The sequence below is a fragment of the Caretta caretta genome, chromosome 9 (genome assembly GCF_965140235.1).
Source record: "Caretta caretta isolate rCarCar2 chromosome 9, rCarCar1.hap1, whole genome shotgun sequence".
Classification (NCBI taxonomy): Eukaryota; Metazoa; Chordata; order Testudines; family Cheloniidae; genus Caretta; species Caretta caretta.
This window is the reverse complement of record NC_134214.1, coordinates 84,375,865-84,403,510: the sequence shown is the minus strand read 5'-3', so window position 1 is coordinate 84,403,510 and position 27,646 is coordinate 84,375,865. Positions and strand designations below refer to the sequence as shown.

General features: G+C 47.3%; 2 protein-coding genes across 6 annotated transcripts in view; one reads left to right on the top strand and one right to left on the bottom strand.

Moving 5' to 3' along the window:
- Positions 1 to 7,565, top strand: part of PAK3 (p21 (RAC1) activated kinase 3) — a 192,865-nt gene extending 185,300 nt beyond the window's left edge. For all 4 annotated transcript variants that reach the window (XM_048864097.2, XM_048864098.2, XM_048864099.2 and 1 more), the window contains 2 exons: positions 3,486 to 3,623; positions 4,315 to 7,565. In XM_048864097.2, coding sequence (XP_048720054.1) covers positions 3,486 to 3,623; positions 4,315 to 4,404 — 228 coding nt within the window. In that variant the 3' untranslated portion in view covers positions 4,405 to 7,565. The remainder of the gene's footprint in view (positions 1 to 3,485; positions 3,624 to 4,314) is intronic.
- A 14,271-nt stretch (positions 7,566 to 21,836) lies between these two features.
- Positions 21,837 to 27,646, bottom strand: part of CAPN6 (calpain 6) — a 79,781-nt gene continuing 73,971 nt past the window's right edge. For both annotated transcript variants that reach the window (XM_048864883.2, XM_048864884.2), the window contains exon 13: positions 21,837 to 26,502. In XM_048864883.2, coding sequence (XP_048720840.1) covers positions 26,320 to 26,502 — 183 coding nt within the window. In that variant the 3' untranslated portion in view covers positions 21,837 to 26,319. The remainder of the gene's footprint in view (positions 26,503 to 27,646) is intronic.

Below are 27,646 nucleotides of genomic sequence, written 5' to 3'. Positions count from 1 at the left end.
TGACCCATATAAGGTCTGTATCTAACTTTCCCAAATCGCAGCCATAACTATCTGCTGAATCCTTCCTGTTTTTTTTCTATGCCAAATGCTTACTGCCCCTTTACAGTTCAGTTACTACCAATGTGAAATCCACTCCCTTCCTACATACTGGACATTTTTTTCCCTGCCTTACTTTGCAAGACCTAAATGATAAAATTCCCTCCTTTCCCACTTCCCTTCCCCTGAAATATTCAAAAGGTGCAATGCCTGGCTAAGGATGACTATTCTTCATGACTCATGTGTTGTGATGAAATCAGCACGGTGAGTCAGCTTCTAAAAGGGCTGCTGCATTTAACCTGCAGCTCCTGTTTGACTTGGAATTCAAGACAGGGTAGATGCAACTCGTATATCAATACTTAGCCTACAGCAAACAGAAGGGGGTCAGTAAGTTTTAAAGTCCATTGGAAACAAAAAGTCATCTGACCTCTGGAATGTCTCCAGTCCGGATGGAGTCATTTAGGTGGTAAAAGCTAAAAATGATCAATTCAGCTACGAACTCAGCAGTCCTCAGACACAGAGGCACTGATTGGAACGATACCAGTGTAAATCCAGAGATATCCGTGAAGTCGAATTACTCTGGATGGATAGTGGTGTAAATAAAACCTGAATCTGTTCTGGCATTCTAAGTACCCTTTAAGATCAAAGCAAATATCTGCTTGTGTAAGGCAGTTGCTTTAAAAGGATGAAGTGGCCCATAGGGCTTTAAACAAACTTTTAGGTCTAGAAAGCCTTGCTCTATGTTTAAGAGGGTAAAAAAAGTGGATTTGGTCACTGTTTATTTGAATGCTAATAGGACAGAATTGGTACTATTTTAACAGAAACATTTTGGGGGGAGGGGGGGGATTTCCAGGCCTCCTCCTATTCTGAAAGTCCAAGTGCGAAGAGTTGGTAGGGTTTCATAGGTCCCTTTTGTAACCTATGTAAGGATTCAAAGTGTCAATGTCATAACAACATCCTGTAGTGGTGTCATAGGCTTGTGCTATAGGTTTTCAACTTTCTAGGCCTCGACCACAAGTAATATGGGTCTAATGATCGTCTTAAGGACAGTATTTTCCAATATGAAGGAACACAAATTCATGTGCAATTGTGTGCCATGCTTATATTTGCTGATGATATGATTGTGTGCACAAACTGAATATTTGTGCACTCAAATGGCCCAGTGGATGCTTAGGGCTCCATGGAACTTGCTGTGGAATTCAACCCTTGCCACTGAATTCTTAGCTTGCTCCAGAGTCTTAGCTTTCACCTTTATTTTTATTTTGTTCCAATTATGTTTCTGCACCTTTGGGTTCTGAAGATGACCTTGAAAATGTGAAACAAGCATAATGGATATAGTTTTATCTTTCTGAGTCTTCAGACTCCTTGAAACAATCATTTTTGAAGTGTGAACTAGCTCGTTCATCTGAATGGGTTGCCGTCAAGGTTCCTTCCCCGCTCTGAACTCTAGGGTACAGATGTGGGGACCTGCATGAAAGATCCCCTAAGCTTTTTCTTACCAACTTAGGTTAAAAACTTCCTCAAGGTACAAACTTTGCCTTGTCCTTGAACCCTATGCTGCCACCACCAAGTGTGTTAAACAAAGAACAGGAAAAGAGCCCCCTTGGAGATGTCTTTCCCCCAAAATATCCCCCCAAGTTCTACACCCCCTTTCCTGGGGAAGGCTTGATAAAAATCCTCACCAATTTGCATAGGTGAACACAGACCCAAACCCTTGGATCTTAAGAACAATGAACAAGCAATCAGGATCTTAAAAGAAGAATTTTAATTAAAGAAAAAGTAAAAGAATCACCTCTGTAAAATCAGGATGGTAAATACTTACAGGGTAATCAGTTTCAAAACATAGAGAATCCCTCTAGGCAAAACCTTAAGTATGAAAAGACACAAAAACAGGAATATACATTCCATTCAGCACAGCTTATTTACCAGCCATTTAAACAAAAGGAAATCTAATGCATTTCTAGCTAGATTACTCACTAACAAGTTCTAATACTCCATTCCTGTTCTGTTCCCAGCAAAAGCATCACACAGACAGACAGACCCTTCGTCCGTCCCCCCATCCCACCCCGCCCCAGCTTTGAAAGTGTCTTGTCTCCTCATCGGTCATTTTGGTCAGGTGCTAGCAAGGTTATCTTAGCTTCTTAACCTTCTACAGGTGAAAGGGTTGTGCCTCTGGCCAGGAGGGATTTTATAGTTCTGTATACAGAAAGGTGGTTACCCATCCCTTTATTTTTATGACAGTTGCATACTCTGAAACAAAGATTACAGTTGAAATGTCTGCATTAACTAATTAATTTCTTTTCCCTGGTCTACACTACAGAGTTAGGTTGACGCAAGGCATCTTAAGTTGACCTGACTTTGTAAGTGTCTATACTAAAATTTTGCTCTTGCCGATGTAACTCGCTCACTACACAGACTTAATAACTCCAACTCCACGAGAGGTGTAGAGTCAAGGTCGATGTAGTGTCAGTGTAGACACTGCGTTGCTTACATCAACTGTTGCTGGCTTTCAGGAGCCGTCTCACAATGCCCCACACTGACAGGTCAGTCAGTGCAAGCGCTTGTGGTGAGGACGCACACCACCGACACAAGGAGCAAAGTGTAGACATGCACAAGTGATATCATTACTGTGACTGCTGTATGCCGACATAAGTGAGGTCAATTTAATTTTGTATTGTAGACATGCTCCTATAGTTTTGCAAAAACATCCAGCTAATTTGCTCAGCCAGCAGTCCCAGACTGCCCTCCCTCTCCCTCCAGTGATCAGAGCCCTATTGTCACTTGCCCAGCTGGCAAAACCTTCAGTTTACTCTCTAGCAACTTGTACCATGCAGCTATCCATCTACTTTGTGTACCTGCTAAGTGGGCATGCAAAGTGGGCATGCAATTGTAGGCATATTTTGAAAATCAACTCCTAAATTTCCCTATTTTCCTCTCTGAATTGATGAACTGTTGCACTGCACTTGAGTTATGATACAAAATCACAGTGATATCCAGTTGTCCCGAATGAATGGAAGTATCTACTGCATCCCTCTGTCATATGGAAGTGGTGTTTAAGGGAACAGTGAGCACTGCAGAGATGCATTTGAATTATTCCTAGTACCTTTGAAATATGTGTGTAGGCCTGGTCTACACTTCAAATGTTTTGTCGGGGTAGCTGTACCACCGAAACCTCCCTATTGCAGACACAACTTATGCCAGTAAAAAACTGCTTTTGTTGGGATAGCTTATTAGGAAAATGCAGTAAGCTGCATGGACAACAGCCCTTTATGCGTCTACACTAGGGCTTTTGCCAGCATAGAAATGTCACAGAAAAATCACACCTGTAACCGACATTGCTTTGCCAGCAAAAGTTGCGAGTGTAGACCTGGCCTTAAACAGGAATACAGATTAGATGTTGACAGCTCTGAAAGAAATAGGTTAAACCCTCTGGTTTAATGTTTCGCTAGGCTTTGTATCTGATAGCTACTAATGGAACCCCAGAACTTCAAAATCCTGAGAGACTCTCTGCTGTGTTCCGAGACTTTCTGAACCGCTGTCTGGAGATGGACGTAGACAGACGAGGGTCTGCCAAGGAGCTTTTGCAGGTAAAAAGGGCACAGGTGTGTGAGGCGATTGCAAGCGAAAAGTCTGTGTAAGTGGTGGCATTTGTATCCTCCAAATATGGAGCCCCACTGGCTATACAAGGAGTTGGTGTAGTCGGATCTTCATTGTGCATTACACGTCAAGCTTGGCACTTCTCACACTACCAATAGGTGTTCTGTCATGTGTAGTTTTCTTTTTCAGAACCAGTTAATGGCATTTGAATGGGGCGGCGGAAAGGGGGCGTGAGGTGGGGCTGATGTTCCTCCACTTACATGGGTGCAGTTAAGGAGGAAATCCTTTGAAGTTAACCAAATCTGAAACACAAGTGTAAATGAGGTGAGAGCCTGGCCCCAGAAATGAGAGGCCAGTGTGCACTCTGTCACCCAGCACCCTGTAGTCTGAATTTTGCCTTCATGCAAAAGGCAACTGATGTGAACCTGCGCCTCAGAGGTTCTGAATACAGGATCTGGGCCTAAAATAAGATTGGGCCAAATTCATCCCTGGAGTCACTAGAATTGCACCAGAGATTAATTTGTCCTTCGTGTTTTGAAAAGTTACATAGCATTGTGTCTTTTTAAAATTAGAGCCTCAGGATGGCGCAAGCACAACCAAAAAGCTGCTTGACAGTTAGGGTAAATGGGCTTTGAATGGAAAATAATGAATAATTTTTCTTTCTGTTTTTGTTTTAAATAGCATCCATTTTTGAAATTAGCCAAGCCTCTCTCCAGCCTGACTCCTCTCATCATTGCAGCAAAGGAAGCAATTAAGAACAGCAGCCGCTAGCATTGTGGACTGGCTTTACCCCAGGCCAGCTCCCTCCAGAGCAGGACTGAACAAAACTCTGTAAAACCTCAATTCTTGTGCTGCAGGACAGGCGGACATAAGGACAAACAAACAGTCACAGTCATGATGGAGGCCAGCTGTTTTCCAGCTCTTCGAGGACTAGAAACCTAACACGTGTCTTCTTCCTGCTCTCTGATTCCTTGATTTATTTCTCAGATGAAACAGGGCCCAAAACCAAGCTGCCAGGCCAGAAATCGCCTTGTTGTCTCAGCCATCTCCAAGGTCAAACAAACTCAGTAGCGAGACTCCCAGTGACCATCCTATGCATTTCACTTTTAAATGATTGGTTGGTTCTTAAAGATTCACAGTCACTTTTCTGAGTTTTTTGGTTTGGTTTGGAATGGAAGAAGGGTCCTCCTGCATTGAGAAACCTCCTCCAGGCCGAGTTGTCTTTTGAATACAACCCATTCGCTAGTATTTGCCCATTCATGGTACTGTTAGATGAGAAGGATGAAAGTGAAGGTGCTTTTCCAACCAAAATTAAATAGCCCGCCGAGCAGGAATCGCATCCTGCTGAGATATACCCTTTTAGCTGTGAACATCCAGAGTTTGGGTCCTTCACAGCACAATGTGTGCAATTAACAATGGTACTTTTGCCTTGGTGAGGTTCTTGTAAACTGAAAAGCGGAACAGGCAGCAAGTTTGTTCAGAAAGGACTCGTCTGATATAAAGCTGTAATAAAAATGGCAGCCCAGTCTTACTAGGTGCTGAATCTCTCCTCCAAAGTGCTCAGCACACAACTTCCCCGGCAGTGAGCTGGAAGGGCACTCCCCTGAAGGGAACTGAGGACGCTCAGCCCCTTTGCAGACGGGAGGCACTCAGTGCCCTGTGGGATTACACCAGCTGTTCATAGCATGAGACCCTAACCAACAGTAGGCTAAAATCTGCTATCAGCTGCCTCCACGCCAATGCAGCCCTATTTATACTTGGGTTTGTACCGATGTAATGGAGGGGCAGAATTCAGCCTAGCGATTCTGTGAACTGAGTTTGCCCATCCTCTTGGCCGGGTCGTGACTGCTGAAAAGGGACAGGTAGCGTCTGTAAAATTCCCAGTCAATTAGGGACCCCAGTGCTCTAAACTGTTACTCCGGTGAGTGCCCCTTAGTCATGTGAATAATCCTATTGAACTTGTTGGGGCTACTCCAGTGAGTAGGAGTTTGCACGATTTCGTTCTGCATGAGCTCTCTGCCAATCCAACAAAAGAGGGTGGAGAAAATGTATTTAAACTAGAGGTTTTGTAGTGCCAGGTGAAGGGAGGGAAAGAGAAATGCAGAATAGCGTACATAAATACTCTTAGGCCATAAACTGGGTCAGCATTTAACTCTCCCCTCAATGCATGCACCAAACTCGCCTTAATGCTGGTATGTATATATCGAGGGGAGAATAATTGCTGGAAATGACTGAGGATTGTACTGGCTAGTAAATTTATTTGTAAAGGAGCAGAATAGTATAACTAAACAATTCGTATTATGTGAAGAGGACAGACCTGGTTGGCTTTCACTTCGCAAAATAACGTGTACGGAATATTTGCTGCTGGATTTTAGGGTTAAGACTGCATTTAAAAATCAAAGCCCTTTGAAACAACAGTAGGATATGGGGTATTGGTAGTGGGGAGCCTGCCTCTGTAAAAATAATAATAAACCCTCGAATGTAGCTCAAGGTGACTTCACATTTAGTTTCTGATACTTCAAGGAGCTGAGCATTCCTCAGAGGTGCTAAGTATCCTCAACTCGTAGTTAGTAAGAGTTAAGGGTGCTCAGCCCTTTCCTGGATTAGGCCTTGAGCCTTTGGCTTTGGATTTTAGTCAGATCTTTGGGTTGTGACTTTCATTAATATTGCCAACTGGCTGGCCCTCATTATTTGTCCACTTCAGTTTCTGTGGGGCTTGACTGAGGCAGTGTTTGTTAGTTTACCATACTCAGCTGTTAATTAACTTTCCCCAGTCTCCTGGGATGCAGAACAAGTTTTTGCTTTTGTTTTATGCCCAAATAAGTAAAGATCCTTTTTCTGCAGTGGGGTCATTTTTGTCTTTGTCAACTCAGGTTAGACATCTAGGGGATGGGAGTTTAGGCTTCTTTGAAAATCCAGTGATTCAAACTCATGAAGGCCCAACCTTATTTTGTAAAGCATCAGTCGGAATGAAATGAATTTAAATTCCACACAAGAAGTAAAAGGGCAAGTGACAGTTTCTATTTCCAGGGTAGCTTTTTCTTTTCTTTATATCTACAAAGCTGTGGACATCCATCCCTTGAAAGGAAAGCACTTTCTGTGGAGCATTTCTGGTGGACATCCAGGACAAATCTTTTTGGGGGGAGGTTATGCTATTCAATTTGCTCTGAGTTTTTTCCACGGTTGTTTTTTTCAGCTATAAATATTTTGCCTTTTTATCCCAGCTCCACCCTTCAAAGAAAGAATTTAAAAAGGTATAATCAAAGATATACGCTTCAGAACCGTTTGTGCTCCAGTGTGTGAAATATTGTAGACACTGGCTTTTTAAATGCAACTGCTTTAATAAGAGGCCTTAATTTTTATTTTATTTTTATTGTAAAAATATTTTATTTTGCAGCAGCAAATCCAGAGATTTTACTTTTTAAAAAAATTCCAAGCATGCCGACAAGATTCAATAGAAATCCAGTTCCTGCCAGTGATTGCAACCAGCGCACAAGATATAATTGCCCAGCTGAGTACTCTGTAAAAGGGACCAATTACTTTATGTCCCTTTTTATAAGGGACTAGTAGCATTCCTAAAGCTCTTCACTGGGGAGAGTCTGTGGCACTAAATGCTACAAGGCAGTGGATGCAGAAAGATAGGAGCTGCTTTTATGTCCTCCTGAATTTGGAGGCAGACTTGGAAGTGGAAAACAATCCTGAAAGAGACAGGCCTTGTGTGTAAATTATGGAATTGAAAAATAGCACATCAGGATAGGCATTGCCTTTGCAGAACAAAAAAGATATAAACAATCAGATAAGTCTGTGGTACCATCTCGTTTATTGAGAGCCATCCCTGGTTTAGGCAATTATTTATATATATTTTAAGGAGTATTAGAGAGAAGCTAAAAGAAAAGGAGTACTTGTGGCAACTTAGAGACTAACAAATTTATTTGAGCATAAGCTTTCGTGAGCTACAGCTCACTTCATCAGATGCATTGAAGTGAGCTGTAGCTCACGAAAGCTTATGCTCAAATAGATTGGTTAGTCTCTAAGGTGCCACAAGTACTCCTTTTCTTTTTGCAAATACAGACTAACATGGCTGCTACTCTGAAACTAGAGATAAGCTGTTCCTCCTGCCAAAAGCATATATAAAGATAAACATACTGTACATGTTTCAGACACTTTCATTCCAGGTATTAATAGACCGGTTAATTTCCTTTTTCTATTTCATTTTTAAATTCATAATACAGTAAAGAACTTCCCGATCTCAAATGTTGTTCCAGTCCCCTATAATATTGAGGTGTGAAAATGGCCGTTAGCTCACCATGGTTCCGAAAGGTCCTAGGACAGGAGCAAGAAAGCAGTAAAATCAGGGAAGCTTGAGAAGCACAGTACAGATTATTTATTTAAGAAAATGGAAAAGGAAAAAAAAAAGCCTTACATGTAACAGGGCTTCTGCATGCATTCACAGGAGCCAGAGAGGAATTGCTGGATCTTACAGTGCTCTCAGGTTTTGGTCACAGTATCGGGCAACGGTTGTGTTATCACCTGTTGTGTCTTTCTGCTTTTGTAAATATGTATGTGTCTGTTTTCCATCAGTGGCTACTGGTTGGCCAAATCTCCCTGTACACAGATGAACTCAGTTATTTATTTATTCTGTTGTTATTGTTGAGGTTTCTTTGAGGCTAGTGAGAGCACCTCAACATTATAGTTCCTATCAGCCAGTCCCCCCAGTTTCTGCCCCCAGCACGTTCCAGTCACTAAAGAAGGGAAATACTAAATCATATCCAATTGCTTATGTAGTTGTTACTTCCCATATGGAGTCATGGTTTTGGCTACATAAGGAATATTCCTCAATACTGTACATTAAGCATGTAAATAAATATATTTCTTTGCTCAGCGGGTTTGCATACGAATTGGTTGACAAGCCAGAGAGATTCCATAAAATCTACCAGTGAAGGCAGGAGGAAATGTTGCTTTGCTTGAAACACCAGGGCATGCACAGCAAAGCTAGATTAGCCTTTATGAGCTGTATAAAAGACCGCTAGTCTGCATGTTTCCCCAATGGAGTATCATTCATTCACACTCAGTAATTTAAAGATGGGCGGTGGGGGGAAGTGACTAAGGCCCAGAAGCAAAGCCTCCAGCTTTCAAGATGGTTATTCTCTTGGACAGGGAAAGTATCTTCATTTTTAATCCATATTTTTCAGGACCAGGGAAAGGACAACCTCTGTGTTTCAAGGACAACCATTCTGATATCTTGCTCGGGTTTCTACCATAGCATCTGCATCTTGAGATCTTCAAGTATCTTTAAAACACTTCATTGCTCATGCCCATCCTTGATCTAAAGCGATAGTTCTCTCTAGGTGAACACTGCGGAATCTTGCTTACACCTTTTCCTCTGTTTATCAATGGTTCAGAGATGAGCCAGCATTCTGGGGTTGTGTCACAAACGCATAAACCCGTGCTTGGAGGTGAAATCCACGTGTTTTGGCTCAACGCATGGGTTGTATGGATCTTTGGGAACAGCTGCAGTCTCAAAAAGGGTGTGGCAGGGTGGGAGAAAGAAGCTTATGTTCTCTTCATTGGTGCCTTCCGGTCAGTCATCGGTCTGATTCTGCAAATACTATTACTGCTTAGCTATTCTTCTGAGTAAGTTTCAGAATCTGACTGTGACTTAGGAAATTGTGGGTAACATAAGATATTAATGTTAAAGTTGCTTTAATGAAAAATGACCTTTTTTACTTTTGGAGCATGGTGGCTTTGCACCTGACATTTCCCCAAAGGATTAAAAATGTCTGCATTAGCATCTGTGTGCCAGTTGCAGCTGTCTCCAAGCTAGTGGGGCCCACATTCATAGCCACTCATGCTTAGTGCTCAATTACTGCAAGACATGGCCAGAGACACCTGCTTTTACCAGTTGCGTATTAAATGTGTCAAAACAAGTTAGGAAAGAGAGGACTGAAATCAGGAGCAGTGAGCTGGCAATCATTGCAGATGGATCTGAGAGGCGTCAATGCACACTTTCAAATACATGTTTGAATCGAAGACTACAAGTGAGGAAATACCTAGCAATTATCATTTGTGTGTCTTCCCTTCACTCCCTTTAGGGACTTGGATCAGCTAGAAGAATATTTCCAAAGAGAGAAGCAAAAGGGGTTAACCCCTGCTGTTATTGCTCTTCCTAGTCTCTACATTTTATTTGGTTGCTTTTACCCTTTCTGCACCCCTCTCTGCTCCTTCCATCCTCAGTGGCTTCTAACCAAGTATCATTATCTGAGACACAGTGGTCAAACTTCTCAATTCATTCCTTTTTTGATTGCCTGTTTACAGCAGTGTTTTAAATCGGCATCCTCAGCCCGGAGACCAAGTCCTTCATGGGCATAACCTCCACTAGATCACTGCCTGCAATCCCAAGACATTCCTGAGCCTAAGTCTCCCAGATATGACATGCTGGCCTAATATAGTAGGAGACTTAGGGAATAATGTTGGCTTGATTTGTTCTAAACTAAAATCCTTTTGCTGCTGAATATTCTCTGTTTCGTTTGTCCAACCTTACGGTACACTTAGGGAACAGATATAGGATCCAGTTCTGCTCTCATTGAAATCAGTAAGAATTTTGCCATTGACTTCAATGACAGCAGCAGCTGGCCCTTAATTAGCAGGTGCTGGTAAGGCAGAGCCACCCAAACAGAATGTCACTTTATGTGCTGGCTGCTGCGAAGTATTCCCTGGAGAAGTAGGGATGTGCAAGAGAGTCAGACCCAGTCTATTCTTTCGTACGAGGTGCTTAACATATAATCGGTCCAATGTTGCACTTTTGAGGCATTCTTTTACATCCATGCCTGCTAAGATTTTGACCTCTGAACTTCCAGGTTACAAACGAAATGTGTGCACAGTTGCTTTGAATCTTTATATTAGTCTTAGGCTGTGTTAATAAATCTGTCTGTTGAACAACAACAACAAAAGGCTGGTCAACTCTTTGGTTGCAAATCCCATAAATGTCTGGCTGCTTGGACTTGGAGGGTGAGCGAGCTACGGACATGTCCCAATCGCAAAGTACTGTACAGACCAGTAGGCCATGGTGGAAATAATAACTAACCTTATGGGTAGAACTTGAGTCCAGGGGCTATACCAGGGAGTTATTCTAGAGCTTGTATATGTCTATTTACACTGCACTGCTTGTGCTGTACGCACATATACACCTACCTTCTAGTAAGATCTGGCAAAAGAATCCTGCAACCATTTACTGGCTTGAGTTTTAACCATCTGTAAACTTCTGGTCAATCAGAAGCAACTAGTTTACAGCTATACTAGTGTCTGCTGGGTTTTTCTTCAGGGTACCCAGACAAACGTAAACAGGAGGATCCTACATTTTCATTGTTTATCAAAGATGTATCTCATTTTGCTGTACATTCCTTTTTTTAGGACGTGTTTATCTGTAAAAAAAAAAAAAGTGTGTAGTGGAATTCTTCTGTAGCTTTGGATTAAGAGGTACTTACGATCTTTTTAAGAAGAGAACTAAGTTCTTTACTTTGTAAATATGCTGATGGCATGGACCCATTGTACTGACCTCAGCATCCATTTTTTTAAAAGAATTTTTTCTTTCCAACATTAAGTTATTTTAAATTGTGGTTGAAGCAATAGAAAATTGAAATATGGATTGTGCATGACTGTGTCTTGAGTGTAAAAATATTGCAGTTTGAAACTTGGACCTAAAGTATTGCAAATAAAAGTTATAAATACCACTGAACTGTGTTTTCTCAGCTCTCTCCATAGGATTTCCCTGTGATGTACAGTAAAATAATATCAGGGCTGAATTAAGACAATCTTGGGCCCTAAGCACCCCATGACATGGGTCCCCCTGTGGTTCTGCCCCCACTTGGAGCATGGGTGGTAAGTGTAGTGGCAGCAGTGTATGGGCTGGGCCTGCTGCAGTCTTTACTTCCTACCACACACATAGTCCTTTGTGGGGTTTGCATTGGCAGAAGCTCCCAGAGCTATCGGTCTTGGAGGTAACTCCTCTTTGAGATGCATAGGGAGTTCACCCTCCTCCAGGCTGTCTGCAAACTCAGGCAGACGTCATTCCTTTGGTTACACACTGTTCATGTTTTAAGCCTTTCTGAGACCTCCTGTCACTGATCCATATTGTTATATTCAGACAAAACATTCATTCTCGCTAGCTCATCAGCTGTCAGTCCTCAATGAGTCCTCCTCTACCTGTCATCCTCCATCTGGATGTTGGAGCTCTTGTATCTCTTGGCTTTACAAAGCTCTAGACAGCCATGTATTTCACTGCTCCACCACTTGGAAACTTCACTTAGTGCTGTGATTTTTCAGCTTATGTTTTGCCCATTATCATTTTTATAAACCATAAAATGCCAAAAATGAATATGTATTACACAGCTGGAGATAAGCTACATTCCCTGCCCTACAAACAAGTCACAAGGAGGGGGAACTTTATCTTTTATTCTAACACACACACACACACACACACACATACACCTTAAAAGAACATTATTAAGTTCAGAGTTAAGCACTCAAAGTCAGGAAATGCCAGAATTAAGATTGCCGGTGCAGCCTTAATTTGGTCCCTTGTGCACATGCATTATGAGACAGTCACTAATTACATTATCACACACTGTTATCACAAGACTCCTGCCTCACTCAGGGCACAGAATGGCCAGCCAGTGGGTCTCACAGATATTTGCTGACAGCAGAGGAATGGTGAGACTCCGGAATCTTGGATTCCATTCCAGAGTCGAGGGGAATTTGCTCTAGTGGCCACAGCCCGTTCTGCCCATTCCCATGCAAGCATGATCCATTCTGCCCTATCTCCTCCAAAATTGTCTCTATCCCAGACTCATCTCCATTCCTGGCTCCTCCTTCCAGTGCCACTTTTCTCACCTAGTCAGTCCCATTCTCCATGCCTCAGGCTTCCCATCCTAAGCCAAGTCTTCACCTCCGGATGGTGGCCCAGCCCCATTCTCCTCATCCCTCCAGTCCTAGTCCCAGGCTCCTAGCCTATGCAGTTCCAGTATTCCCTTCCCCCAACTCTGTCCGTCTCCTTGCCCACTCTTTTCCAGCCCAACTCCTAGATCCCATTTCCATCTTGCTCCCCCCCAAGCCTACCCACATTCCCCTCTCCAGGCTTTTTGTCCCAATCCACTTCCCCCTGCAGTTCTGCCTCCTGTCCTCTCTACAATTGACTCAGACAGCTTCTTATTCCATGCTGTCTGGGCCCAGCAGGGATGGCATTGAGTGCAAAGGAGAGACAGTCTTCCTGCTAGCAGTTCAGGTAGACATAGATTGGCCCACAGCAGGCCAGAGCTGCAATTGCAGGGACAGTTGCCCCAGGCTGGAACATGCCAAGTGCGATGGAACCCTTAGGGAAGTTAGAGGTGAAAATCTAAGTCATCTCCACTGAGCATGCACAAACTGTAATTTTTGAAAGGTTTATATGTATAGTTGGATGGATTTTCATGAGGATGGCATTTCTGACAAACACTGCCCCCCCCCCCAACAAATTTCAAGTTCCTGCTCCAAAGTAAGTGGGGGTAGGGCGGAAGGGGTGGGGAAGGGGTGGAGGTGGGCACTAGAGATTCTCAAAGCAAAGATGGACAAAATCACATATTTTTCACTAGCCTCCTCAGAAACACCTGAATTGTTCTAACTGAAATTTTGCTGCGGCAGCTACCTGGCATGTAAAAATTTCAGTCCAAACTGTTAATGTTTGGCAAACTTAAGAATTGAAAACAGGGACTTATAATGGGAAATGTTGGGCAACCTTAAAACTAGCAGACCTGCCCTGCCACTAAGATGCCAAAAAGCACTGAAACTGTTTTACAGCATGCAATGTAGTGGTCCCAGGATATTAGCGACAAGGTGGGTGAGGGAAAAGCTTTTAGTGGACCCACTCCTATGGGTGAGAATGCTTTAGGTCTGACCTGAAGAACTCTGTGTAGCTTGAAAGCTTCTCTCTCTCACCAACAGAAGTTGGGCCAATAAAAGCTATTACCTCACCCACCATGTCTCTCTCTGACAGCATGCCAGTCATAGTGAAGTGAGCATCTACCAAGTGAGGCAATCAGACTCCGGGCACTCACATCTGTCTTGACCTTGCCTTACATGCAGTTTAATGTTTGACATATCATATAGAGCCTAGGTTCGCATTTCAGATAATCAACATCAGCTACCATGGTGCTGAATGGACAGAAACAAGTTACAGCCTTAGCTATGATAGGGTTTTTTCATCTTATGAACCATGGCACGAGGCAGGCAGTGCACTGAAATTCAGGAGCCCTGTGTCAGTGCCCGACTCTGCCTCAGCCTTTCAGGGTGACCTTGACTAAGTCACTTATTTAGGGCCAGATATACAAATTGTATTGAAGTGCCTAAAGAAATGCCAAGTGGGCTTTCAAAAGCTCCTAAGTGAGTTAAGCCCCTATCTTGTTTAGGTGATGTTTATGACTCCCATTAGGTGCCACTTTGCAACTTTAGGCAACTAGATGCCTTTCTAAATCCGGCTTTATTCTCTCTGCGTTCAACCTCCATCATTAAAATCGGAAGCCAATAAGTCCCCCCAATTCTCAGGGGTATTGTGAGGCTAATGTCTGCAACGGCTAGCTAAACATGGCCAACCCTGGAACAGTGCACGTAAGGGCAGAATGTGGCCCTTTGAACCTGTCTTACAAATGTCAAGTGCTGCCAATCATTTGTATGACAGATTCTGTGAGAGGCTCATGTCAAACAGACACCAACAGACGGTGATGATTTGCCTTGGAGGCTGGTGCACACAGCTGATGAAACAGCGAGCATGTCCTGTGCTCTACATGCCTGTGTCCTTGAGTCAGGAGTGGATTGTTAATTGTGAGCTTAATAGCATAAGATGCGCCGGGCAAACAGTGGACTCAAGCCTGCTGTGGGGTAACCCCATATTTCCGGTATGTTCCCCACCTCACTTCTTCTAACATTAAGGTGGGCAGTTCAGTGGGTATTTTACAAGGTAGCATCTTCCAAGGCTTAACGCACCTGTTTTCTATTCATAGCCACCTGGAAACTAGCTGTGTTATAAGGGCCAGAGCTTGTGAGCAGGGCATTTTGCAGAAGATGTGCCAGCGTGTTGTCTGGGGACCTGGAGCTTGGCATGGTAGACGCAGTCAGCAGGGGGTGCCAATGGAACACGGCTCCATAGGGATTGGGGGGGCAGTTGGAATCCTTTTTGAGGCAGGGTCATAGGAAGGGCTGGCCTAAGGGCAGCGGGGGGCGGGGGGGACACAAGTGCTAGTGAGAGGATTTACAGTTGGCAGAGTTGCTGGGGTGCATGTTGCTGGGGGGGGCAGCAAGGAGGAGGGGTTGATTTGGGTGCAGTCAGGGTACATGGCAGTCAGTCAGATGGAGGAGTGCTTATTGTGACGTTAGCAACAGGTTGGGTGAGCTAAGGCCAAAGGGCACCGTGAAAGCTGACACTGAACATCATTGACTGGCTCCATATTTTGCCCTCATGTACACCAAGATAAAGCCAACAAAATGGCACTCAAGGCCGTGCAATTTACACCAGCAGGGAATTGGTCATGTGACCACTCCAGCAACTATGTTTTGCGTGGAGTGAATGTCACACTGCTACAGGGCCGATGCTACCAAGCAGGGATTTTTTGGTTTGCAAAGAAAGATGACAGGACATTACAGAATGCAAAAAGTGTGCTTTGTGGCTTCACAGCATGCCTCTTTCACCAACAGAAGTTGGTGCTCATGAAAGCTATTACCTCACCCCTATCTTGGTTTTCATGACCATCCTGGGACCAACACGACTGCAACACCACTGCAAAATACTAAATGGAGGCCTATTCCACACCAGGCTTTTACATCAGTATAGCTACAATCCACCCCCACCCCCCCAACCCAAGTGACATAGCTACACCTAGCTAACCCACAATGTAGACCAGCACTAGGGCTGCAGAAAAATTCTTCCAGTGCCCATGCTATCACCTCACCAGGACCAGATTAACCTTGTGTGGGCCCAGCACCAAACACATTTGTGGGCCCCCCATGGGAGCAATGGGGTATGGTGTGTATGTGTGTTGGGGGGGGCGGTGGCGGTCACTGGAGTGAGGGACTGGCTGGTAGGCTTACCATATTTGAACATTCAAAAAAGAGGACACTCCACATTGGGGTGCTGTCAGCCCCACCCACAGTCTACCCCTGCTCCTCCCACGCTCCGCACCCCACTCTCCCCAGGTCCCGCCCCCCTCCCCACTCGGCCCTGCCACCGCACCCCTCCTCACCCCCTGGCCCGCCGCTGGCTTGCTGCATCCCTCCTCAGTCCCCTACCCACTGCTCGCCTCCTCCCACCTGCTGCTCGCCTCCTCACTCCCCTGCCAGAAACCCCCATGCCCGCCCCGAGAACTCCCACCTGCCGCTGGCTCATCGCTTACCTCCTCACCCCCCACCCGCCCGCTGCTGGCTCCCTCGCCACTCACCTCTTCAACCCCGGCTGCCCGCCGCTGGCCTTTTCACCCCCCACACCTGCCGCTGGCTCACTGCCCGCCTCCTCACCCTGCCCGCCTGCCACCTGCCACCTCACCCTCCCGCCTGCCCCTTGCCTCCTTACCCTCCTGCCTGCCCGCCCGCCAGCCAGCCAGCCACTGGCTCCCTCACTGCTCATTTCTTCACCAACCCCTCCGCTCCCCGCTCGCCTACTCATCCCTCCTGCCGCAGGTCCCTCTGGCTCCTAGGGTCAGGGCGGGGCACGGCAGTGGGCTCTCTGCAAGCCCCGCTCCACGGCTCCAGCAGCTCCCATCTAGGATTACCATACGTCCCTATTTTCCCGGATGTTTTTAGATATTTAAAAATTCCTCTGGGATGGCTATTTAAGAACTAAAAAGCTGGACATGTCCAGGAAAATATGGTAACCCTACTGGCTGGGGGCAATGGTGCAGGGGTGGCCCTGCTCTGTGCAGCCAGCATGAGGGCACTGTTTACAAACCCACAACTGCCATATGTAAACTGGCCCACCCATCCCTGAGGTGCCAGCGTGCCCCTTCCCCTCGGGAGGCAGGCCCACGCCATGTCACACCACCCCAGTGCCCCCCGCCCACCCATGCCCAGCACCCTCCAATGCCAAGTGCCTTCTTGCCCAGAGACCTCCCACATAGATTCCCTATGCCCAGCACCCATCCCCCAATGACTCGTATGCCCAGCACCCCCTTGGACTTGCTATGCCCAGTACCCCCTTGCCCAGAGACACATCCCCCGCCCCCAGCTGGTCCCCACAACTGCACAGCACCCTGCACACCATATGCCCTGCCCAGTGCCCCCCACCACAAGTGCTCAGCAGCTAATATTCCTGAGGGAATTCTGCATCAAAAACATTAAAAATTCTACGCACAATATTTTAAAATTCTGCAAAAGTTATTTGTCAATAAATAAATATGGAGGCTCCAGCATGACAGTGGGAAGCACAGGCCACTGGCTGCATGTTGGTGGCAGATCACCTTTGCCCCGGTTCAATGAGATGGCAATGAGGCTGCACCAGACCCTGAGACAGTGCCAGGGCTGGACCTGCCCCAGAAATACCCGGGGCCCTGCCCCTCCGTGCCACATGCACCAGGTGTGGGTGAGCAGGCTCAGCCTGGCAGCAGGAGCTAAGTACAGAGGGCCTCAGCCTGGCAGCAGGGGCTAAGTACAGAGGTGGCTCCAGATGGCAGTAAGAGGGGGTCTGTGTGGAACAATCTGGCTGTGGACGGCTCAGTGGGGGGATCCGCACATGGACTTGTTGCCGGAGGGGGGTTGGGCAATGGGATACTGCAGAAGGGTCCAGGTGAAGGTGGTTGGGGGCTCAGCAGGGGGAGTCTAGGTGTGGGGCGCTCAGTGTGTGTGTTGGGGGGGGGGATCCAGGTGCAGGGGAGGTGGAGTGGGCTTGTCAGGGTGTGGGGGTTTGATGGGCCTGCTTAATGGGGGAGTCCCAGCTGCTGCCAAGGGGATGCCACAGGCTGGGCTCCCGCTTGCCTCCTTCCTCTGCTTTGCCTCTCGCCTTCTCATCCCCATCCCATGCTCCTTCCCCATCCCACCCACACTGTGCCTTTCCCCCAGCCCCAGCGTGCCCCTGCCCCAAAAGGCACGCTCTGTTGTACAGAAGGGGCGCACGCCCAGCACGAGGCCACAGAAAGTGCCGTCCACCTGCAAAGTCAGCGGAGCTGAGCAGCACCCTCTTTCAGCCAGTCAGCTCTGCACTTGCAGAAATGAGGAGCGGGGGCATGTGATCCTGTGTGCCCCCCACCCCTTTCCTCTGTTTGGGGGGAGCAATGCTCCCCCAACAGCATTCCCCACTCCCAGCGTCCCTTTACTTTTCCGTCACCTTCTGCAGGGAAGCAAATAAATCTGCGGGGGGCGGGGGTGAGTGAGGGAAAGAACCTGTTTTCATCCCCCCAGGAGTATCCCACACAGAGCCCCCCCCACACACTGCCCAGCACCCCAAGGAACACAGACCTCCCCCATCCCCCACTGCCCCCCGCACTGCCCAGTGCCGCCCCACAGATTCCTCCAGAGACCCACTTCTCCTGGCCCTGTGCCCCCGCCTCCCCAGCCACAGTCACTAGCCCCATGGGGAGGTGACCGTGTCCGCTGAGCTGAGCTGGCAGCACAGCTGGGGCCAGTCGGGGATTGAGCCAGTCCCTTGGGAGTGGCACGATCGGCCAGGCCAGAGTGGGAGCAGGGACCGGTCCAGCCCCTGCACTGGTCCCGGGCAGCTCAGCTGTGGGGAGGTGGGTGGGATCCCCACAGGTGATGGCCAGCAGAGACCGCGCGGAGTCAGAGCTGTGGTAGGCCGTGGGACAGACCCCTGGGACATGACCAACTCCCGCCCCAAAAGCCTGCCCGGCCCAGCCATGCCCACTGGCCCCATGCCCCATGCCCAGGGGCCAGACCCAGGGGGCGGCGAGGGGACAAAGAAGAGTGAGCTGTGTTTGGGTCCTCAGGGCAGAGCGCAGGCAGAGCCGGGGCCGGGGGAGTGGGACATGGTCCGGGCACTGGGGCCCCTTCTGAGTGTGGGCCAGCACCTTGGTGCCACTGCCATCATTGTAGACCCAGTACCGCACCTCGCGGGGAGGTAGGGTGACCAGATGTCCCCATTTTTGGGGGACAGGCCTGATATTTGGCCTTTTTCTTATGTAGGTGCCTATTACATCCCTCCCCCTGTCCCATCTTTTCACATGCGCTGTCTGGTCACCATGCTCCTGTTGGCGTAGGGGCCATGTCTCCAGTGAAGTGCCAAGGTAACATTTTACGTGTAGACAAGCCCGACGTCTTCTTAAATAAGTTTCTCAGAGAACCAACTGTAGAGCAGCAGTGCCACCCACTGGATATGTTGATTCATTACAACTGTGTTAGGGAAATGGTCCCCCTTGAGGCTCCCTTATACGGCTCCAATATAGCTGTTTGGCTACTAGACAGTAAGCTCTTTGAGAGCTCGGACTGGCTTAATTTGCATTGTCCAAGACCAGGCACATGACCAGTGCTTTACATCTCATGACACTATTTGCACAAATCTATTTGAAAAGGTAACTGTTGCTGTCAAGGAGGGAGTGCAGGGGGGAGCTCTGTTGTAATAGTGAGAGGTGTTGGCCCGCTCCCAGGGAGGCCTTGTGGAAGCATGGGATGGGTTGGTTAAATTAGCATGCCAGCATTAGGATAGCTCATCTAGCGAAAGTGGAGTGCAAACTGTCCCTGCCTACCCCAGGAAAGGATAAAAATCACTGAGGCTTGTATGGCCACGAGGAAACGAGGCGGGTGTGTAAATGGGAGAGGCATTGCCACACGTTGAGCCTGGAAATGCAGCCAAGACCACACACGAGATCTCAAAGCCCTTTACAAAGAAGCTAAGGTGCATTATCCCCATTTTACAGATGGTAAAAACTGAGGCACAGAGTGGTGAAGTGATTTGCCCAAGGTTACCCAGGAAGCCAGTGGCAGAGCCAGTAATAGACTCCCTGGCTCCTGCGGCCCTAGACAATGTGCAATCCCTTGGGTAACATTGGCTAGTTGTGGGAAGCCATAGGATATCTCCAATGGGCAAATCGTTGTCCTACTCCACGCAGTAGGATTAGGCCTTAATAATGCAGCCACCACCTGCCTTTTCAGTAAAGCAATTTCCTACCGTTGATCCACCTGCAGCTTCCTCACCCTGCCAGTAGACGTAGCCATGCTAAAGAAGCTGAGCCCACAAAGTGGCAGAGATGGGAAAGAAGAATAGAGATAGCCGAGACTTAGCCACGTGGATGGAGAAAGGTGATGCAGTAGTATAGTATAAGCAGTGGTGAGCTGGAGCCGGTTCGCTAGAACCGGTTGTTAAATTTAGAAGGATAACAAGGGACAACCGGTTCTAAAAGGGCTTCTAAATTTAACAATCAGCCAAAAGTGGCGCCTTAGGCACCAACTCCGTGGGTGGTCCAGGGCTGGAGCACCCATGGGGAAAATCTGGTGGGTGCAGAGCACCCATCGGCAGCTCCCTGCCCCCAGCCCCAGCTCAGCTCCGGTCCGCCTCTTCCCCTGAATGCGCCGCCCTGCTCTGCTTCTCTGCCCCTGCCCCCACCAGCTTCCTGCAAATCAGCTGTTCGCATGGGAAGCCGGGGGGCTGAGAAGCAAGTGGCGACTTCACGCTCAGGCCCAGGGAGACAGAGGCGGAGTGGAGGCGAGCTGGGGCCAGGGGGTGCGAGGAGGGCCGCCCGTGCTGCAGCTGGTAACCCGGGGGGTGCGCAGGGGAACCGCTCCCTGCCCCAGCTCTCCTCCGCCTCCCTGGGCCTGAGCACGAAGCCGCTGCCTGTTCTCAACCCTCCAGGGCTTCCCGCGTGAACAGCTGATTTGCGGGAAGACGGGGGAGGGGGGCGGAGAAGCAGAGCGGGGCAGCGCATTCAGGGGAGGAGGCGGAGTGGCGGTAAGGTGAGCTGGGGCCGGGCGTGGGGCAGGGAGCTGCTGGTGGGTGCTCTGGGGCCTAAGGTGCCACAGAGTCGGTGCCTAAGGTGCCACTTTTGATGTGATCAGTGGGGGGAGTGGCCGCTCCGCCCCCAGCTACGCTCCCCTGCCCCTAGGAGCCAGAGGGACCTGCCAGATGCTTCCTGGGAGCTGCCCCAGGTAAGCACCGCCAGGACTCCCCACCTCGCCCCCCGGCAGGTCCCTCTGGCTCTTAGGGGCTGGGTGGGCACCCACTACAGTGGCCCACGAGACCCTCCTGCCCCGTTCTGGGGGCAGGGGAGGGGGGTGGATGAGGCAGGGGTCCAGGGGGGGCATCAAGGAACACAGAGGGTTGGATGGGGCAGGAGTCCCCAGGGGGTGGGGGTGGGCCACGACCCCCTCGTGGGGTGAGGACGGAACCGGTTGTTAAGATTTTGCCGGCTCATCACCGAGTAGAAGGGTGTGTACTGGACTGCAGGGACTACTGTCTTGAGCATAGGGCAGGGAAGCAGGAGCCCAAATTCCTGTTCTGCCACTTACGTACTATGAGACCTTGTGCAAGTCACATGGTCCATCTGGGCCTCCGCTGTACAATAGCAATAACAAGCTTTACCAATTTGTGCCAAGCGCTTTGAGAGCCTCTAATGAAAGGCTCCATGAAAATGGAAATTGTCATTGTGGACACTTATCCCTTCCAGCCCAAGCAGCCCTTTGCCAGAATGGGATGGGCACAAGTCAGAGGGGCCTGGAGTCCATTTTCCCCGGAGCTCTGCTTTCTTCCTGAGCGTCATTTGCCACATTCCCTAGTGCAGGGTGCAGCTACAGCTTATGCACACTTGGGGTTCTGCTGTATTCAACACAAATCAAACCACATTTCAATTATAAGCTACTCACTAAAAAGGGTCTCTTGTTGCCCCTGAAATGGTCTGAGTACATAGCCCTGGGAGCAGTTTACCACAGTGCAAGGTTTCTTTTTGCAAATACTTTTTTAAATTGCTTTTTCTTTCCCTGGATGCAGAACTGGCACTAGATGGAGGTACATGTTGCATCCTTTCTAGTGGATATTTGCTAGCTAGGCTGCTAAGGCAATTGTCTTCCCTAGAAGACAGAGAGCCCTCTGGGATGATGGCATCAGTGCTTGGGGCAGATGTTCCTGTAATGGACAAAGTCAAGTGCTGAAAACATTTCCTTTCCAAAGTCCAGTTTACCATAAGGCAAGATGAAGGTTGCCTTTGCTGGCTCCAGGTAGAAGGACACTAAGAACATAGGACCAATAAAGATAAAAATGTTTATTTTACATCATGTGACTGTATTTTCCAAGACTTAGAAGTGTCATTTCTGCAAAATGCTCTTTGAGCATGAAAAACAGCAGTGCAAGAGTTGAACATTTCTTCCAGCAAGGGTAATCCCATCTGAGGACTCAACACAATGGTGATATGTACAATTGATCTCATTTAAACACCCACCTTTTCAGAAGTGGCCTCTAATTTGGGGTTCTGGGCATCCACAGCTCCCTCTGGAGTTGCTCAGCACCTCTGAAAAATTAGGCCCATACTGGTGTAGGACCTGCTTCAAAGCCCACTGAAGTCAGTGGGTCTCTTTCCATTGACTTCAGTGGGATTGGGTTCAGACCTTTATAAAGGAAGCTGCCTCTGAAATTCTAGCTTTGATTTGGTCAGGTGCAAGTCACTGGCCAGAATGTCAGTATTGGAGGGAAAAAGAAAAGGAGTACTTGTGGCACCTTAGAGACTAACCAATTTATTTGAGCATAAGCTTTTGTGAGCTACAGCTCACTTCATCGGATGCATAAAGTGGAAAATACAGTGAGGAGATTTATACACACACAGACCATGAAAAAATATACACTGTAAGGAGAGTGATCACTTTAGATGAGCTATTACCAACAGGAGAGTGGGGTGGGGGAGGAAAAAACCTTTTGAAGTGATAATTAAGGTGGGCCATTTCCAGCACATTTCCAGGAGTTAACAAGAACGTCTGAGGAACAGTGGAGGGGAGGGAGGGGGGAGGAATAAACAAGGGGAAATAGTTTTACTTAGTATAATGACTCAACCACTCCCAGTCTCTATTCAAGCCTAAGTTAATTGTATCCAATTTGCAAATTAATTCCAATTCAGCAGTCTCTCGTTGGAGTCTGTTTTCGAAGTTTTTTTGTTGAAGGATAGTCACTTCGAGATCAGAAATCGAGTGACCAGAGAGATTGAAGTGTTCTCCGACTGGTTTATGAACGTTATAATTCTTGACGTCTGATTTGTGTCCATTTATACTTTTACGTAGAGACTGTCCAGTTTGCCCAATGTACATGGCAGAGGGGCATTGCTGGCATATGATGGCATATATCACATTGGTAGATGTGCAGGTGAATGAGCCTCTGATAGTGTGGGTGATGTGATTAGGCCCTATGATGGTGTCCCCTGAATAGATGTGGGCACAGTTGGCAACGGGCTTTGCACATCTACCAATGTGATATATGCCATCATGAGCCAGCAATGCACTTTATGCATCCGATGAAGTGAGCTGTAGCTCACGAAAGCTTATGCTCAAATAAACTGGTTAGTCTCTAAGGTGCCACAAGTACTCCTTTTCTTTTTGCGAATACAGACTAACACGGCTGCTACTCTGAAACCTGTCAGTATTGGAGGGAACAGCTCTGTTGGAAAGGCTTCGTACCACCATTTTCCCCTAGAGTTGGGAGGAAAGTAAGAGCAAATGTGTTAGAGGAACGCAGATGTAATAATCCTGAGACTACCAGGTGGGAAGCACTAGTATTTATAAACAGAAGAACAATAGGGTGATGAGCAAATTTAAACCAGACAAAAGGAATACATCTTAACATAATATGTAGTTAGCTTGGGAAACTTGCTACCACAGCATATTACTGAGCAACCAGCTTTAGTTTCAAACACTTTCCCATAAATAAGAACAGCAAGTGATGCTGCACCAGGAAGGTAAAGTCACAAGGACATTCAGTTCTCATGCTTCATGGAATAAGCCGTTCTCCATCTGTGGTCCAAGAGAAACTTCCAGTGCCTTAGGAGGAAATCACAGGGGAAATCGGGTGAGGAGGAAGGAACTGTGAAGCTACACACAATACTTTCTAGCACAGTAAACTATACTAGAAAGCACAATAATGTCATGCTAGGTTCAATTTTGTCTTAGAAAATGTAGGGGGCTGTATTAGGCCAGGCCTTCAGCTGATGTCAATCGATGCGTCTACACTGAAGCCAATGGTGCTATGCTGGCTGAGGATCTGGCCCATTTTCTACAAGGGGCTGGGAGCTTGAGATCACAGTATTTAAGAAGGAGTGAAGACTACTTGGCATATTTGTCAATGCTTTGAATGGGATTCAGCCACAAGACACATACATGGGTATCGAACGGCTATTGCCCAGTAGGGGAGACAGGACAGTGTTAGTAGTGAGGCTATATTCATAGCAAGAAAGCATGCGCACTGAGATGCAACTAAAGGGGAAAGACAGGCTTTAAGCCGCAGGGCCTGGAAGCTGGTAGCACTGAATGCTGTAACAGATCCAGTACATTGAATCCTGGGAGGGCACAGTTATCTTCTACAAGTCAAACTGGAAAAAATGAGACTTTCATCTCACACGGGCTGTACTCCACTGACTTGGTGAGACGACTCTGATAGGACAGCATGGTTGATCCTCTGCTCTCTTACCTAATTAGAGTATACAGGATGGCCTGATTCTCCTGTTGCTTACACTAGTGTAGATCAAGAGTAAACTCCACTGAAGCCAGTAGAGTTACAATGGTATAAGATAGCGGGTGAGAAGAATCAGGCCCAACATAGTCAAGCAGTTCCTAATGCAGAGTCAGGATACTGTGTAGTGTCTGCACATTGGCTCCCTGGCACTGATGCTCACCAGGGCCTAAGCTATATGGGAAAGCTTAACTTTAGATGTGCAATCAAAACAAAGTTAAAAACATCAATTTACAGACAACAGAAATATCCAGGCATGCAGTTCTGAGCGGACGCATGCTATCATCGTGCAACACAGCTTAGGCACAATATTTATGGCCTAAGCTGAATGCAAGTATTTGACACAGAAAACCAAAGAGATGGCTCCCAACTTGCTCAGTATCATTTGTGTGTTTCCATTCCTACCTCAGGACACCAGCAAAATCATTGTCACACAGCAGAGGTGGGTCTGAAACTCATGAACAAATGTTCAGAATATTTTGCCAAAAAAGAGTCATGTAATTCTGTTCTGGACCATTTTGCAAGCTCTTAAATTCCACAAGAATGCCTGGGTTAGCCTCCAGCTGAGTGCAAAACTCAAATTTTCCAAAAATGCAACCTCAGTCTGAATGAAGTGTTGAAAGAGGAAACTTAGAGCTTCATGCTCAAGCTCAGAATTTGCAACAGCAATAAAAGAAGTCGAAGGTTGAGGGTGGGGATTTCATTGTGAAATTATTCTACACCTGGAATTGCTACAGTTTGACAATACGAATGGATTCTGCTCTGGGGAACCCCACCGTTGTGCTGTAGGCGCAGGTTGAAAGGAAGCATGTGCCTTGGCCTGCTCTGTGGGAACACTTAGTCAGTGCCTGCCCTGCATTATATTTGGTTGACACAAGTATTTATTAGCGCTCAGTGTATTCAAAACTCAGGAACGCAATCAAGTAACCAACCCCCAATGGCTTTGCCTTTCATTCATATCCCTCGCAGCAGCTGGGAGGATTGTATCCTCCTCAATTCAATTTGTCATTATGCACATCCTCATTTGGGGTGGGGAGGGGGACGTGAATTGCATGTTTAATAAGAATGATATTCCTCTCTTAAAGCATCTCATTTATTAGAGCACTTCTGCTCTGCAAATGGGATCTCATTACTAAGAGTTTGTACTAGATCCAAGCCACTGCTGAATTTCCACGTGTCTTCCTCTGATCAGAAACCTGACCTTGTGAGCTCAGATGGCTCAGGAAAAAGGAATATGGGGTCTAATCCAGCAGCCTTATGCAGGCAAAACTCCCACTGGCTACAATGCCTGAGTAAGGACTGCAGGATTTGGGTCTATCATTTTAACACTGGGATTCTTCTTCCACCAGGTTTCCACTTCTGTGCATTTTGAATGACTGCTCCGACGGTTCTACCAATGACGTTTCAGTTGAGGCATAGTAATGTCTGATTAGCAGTAGTAAAAGTGCTGTTAATACAAATTATTGTAGGATTAAATGAAAAGTAACTCATTTCAACCAATCGCAGTCCAGACAAATCCCTCACCAGTGACAGGGTGCTGGGAAACATTTCAAAGGCTGGGCAGGGATTTAGCCATGGGGCCAGCTCCTGCACTCCATCCCCTCACCTGTGCACCATGGACATTAGTGCCTTTCCAGCCTGTCGCCCTGAAACAGACAACAACAAAAACAGCGCGCTAGAAACCTCCAGGAATAGTGGGCTGCGCTGTAGGATTGTGCACCTCAATCTACTGCAACGTCACCCCCAGCTGGAGCGGATGGGGAGGTGGCGGTTTGGTAGCGAATGTTGTCACTGAATTTTAGATCGGCCTGTCTCCTGCCATATTTGCTGCATTATATTTTTTTTCCTTTAAAAAAAAACCACCTCCCCCTCCCCTGCACACCCCCTGCCCCCACATGGTCAGACTGCACAAGAGGGGGCTTTCTGGAAACCTTTGCTCCCGAGTCGTTCACACTGAAAGCACAGACAAGAGTTCTTGCTGCGAGGCAACAGCTTTGTCTGGGTCTGCGGGGCTCTGGTATTCATAGCTCCATGAGGTCGTCACTGGAAACAACCTTGACGGTGATGTGACCTGGCATTTCATCTGCTTCTCGGCTGCCTTTTCCCCGGAGCTGGAGAGTCTGCGGTTCTCTGGGGTCACCAGGGAGTGCAGCCAGCAGCACTTGTCCAAGGAACTGGTCACACAAGACGTTGCTATTCCAGACCTAGACATACAATTACAAGGGAACAGAAATAACCGCAGCCCAGCCAGTGCTTCCTGTCACACTCCACTGAAAAGGGTCATTCATGGTGGATAAGGGGCACTCACATTAACCCCCTGGAGCAGGAGTGGGGAACGGGGGGGTGTGTGTCTAAAGTTGGCTAACTATCTAGAGCCTGAGGGCTGTTCTTGACTTGCATATTCATTTACATATACTAGTAAAATAAAGAGATGAAAACACAACTCCCAGCATTTTGCTTGGCCTCATATGTAACCTAGAAGAGGTATAGAAACTGCCTGTTTGGGTTCATCACCAATAAAGACCTGCAGCTAATCAGCTTGTCGACTTTTCTCTACAACCCATTCCTGGCCCCAGGCTGCTTGCATTTTACTCAGCTACCTATGGCCCCAAGGGCTGTTCCTGCCATGGAGTCTTGGCCATGCCTCCTTGGCCTAGCCATACCTCCTCCGCCAGAGGCTCGGGGGAGCGGGGGCAGGGGCTTGGGCATCTCTATGACAGCTCTAACACCACCATATGGGGGAATCCTCCATTGCCAATGTAAGTGCTTTTAAGGCTGATTTGTGTTGCCACAGTGGCACATGGCAGTCTTCACTGGGCCATGCATCTGGCTCGGCCTGTGAAGCATTCAGCTGTGTTTTTCTCTATTTTTGCCTCAATCAACCTGGAAAAGTGGGAGTTTGTGTTGAGTGTTATGGAGGTGATGGGGGTTGTGTTAGCCTGATATCCAGAAGGTTTATACTTCTGTTAGTGACTTGTCCCCAGGATCAGTCCTGCCCATACTGATTGGGAAACAGGAGACCCTTTCCATCAGCTGTATTATTAGGTTAAATTCATATCCTGACTATATTCTGAGGGCTGTGAGATACCTGCTTTCTCAGCCTCCTTTTGCTCATAGTGAACTGAGCAGATCCCTTTCAGCTCAGAGAAGAATTGTGCCAGAGGAATTCTAGATATAGTGTAGTGAACAGTCAGACATGTTCACTGTTTGTAAACTGCTCTCACAGCACTGCAAGGCTAGCTTCCCTCTCTGCCATTCCTTTCTAATAGCAGTGGATTGAGTTATGGATTATTCTTAAAATCCTATAGAAGCACTGATCCAACCCAGGAAGAGAAAAAGACTTCATTT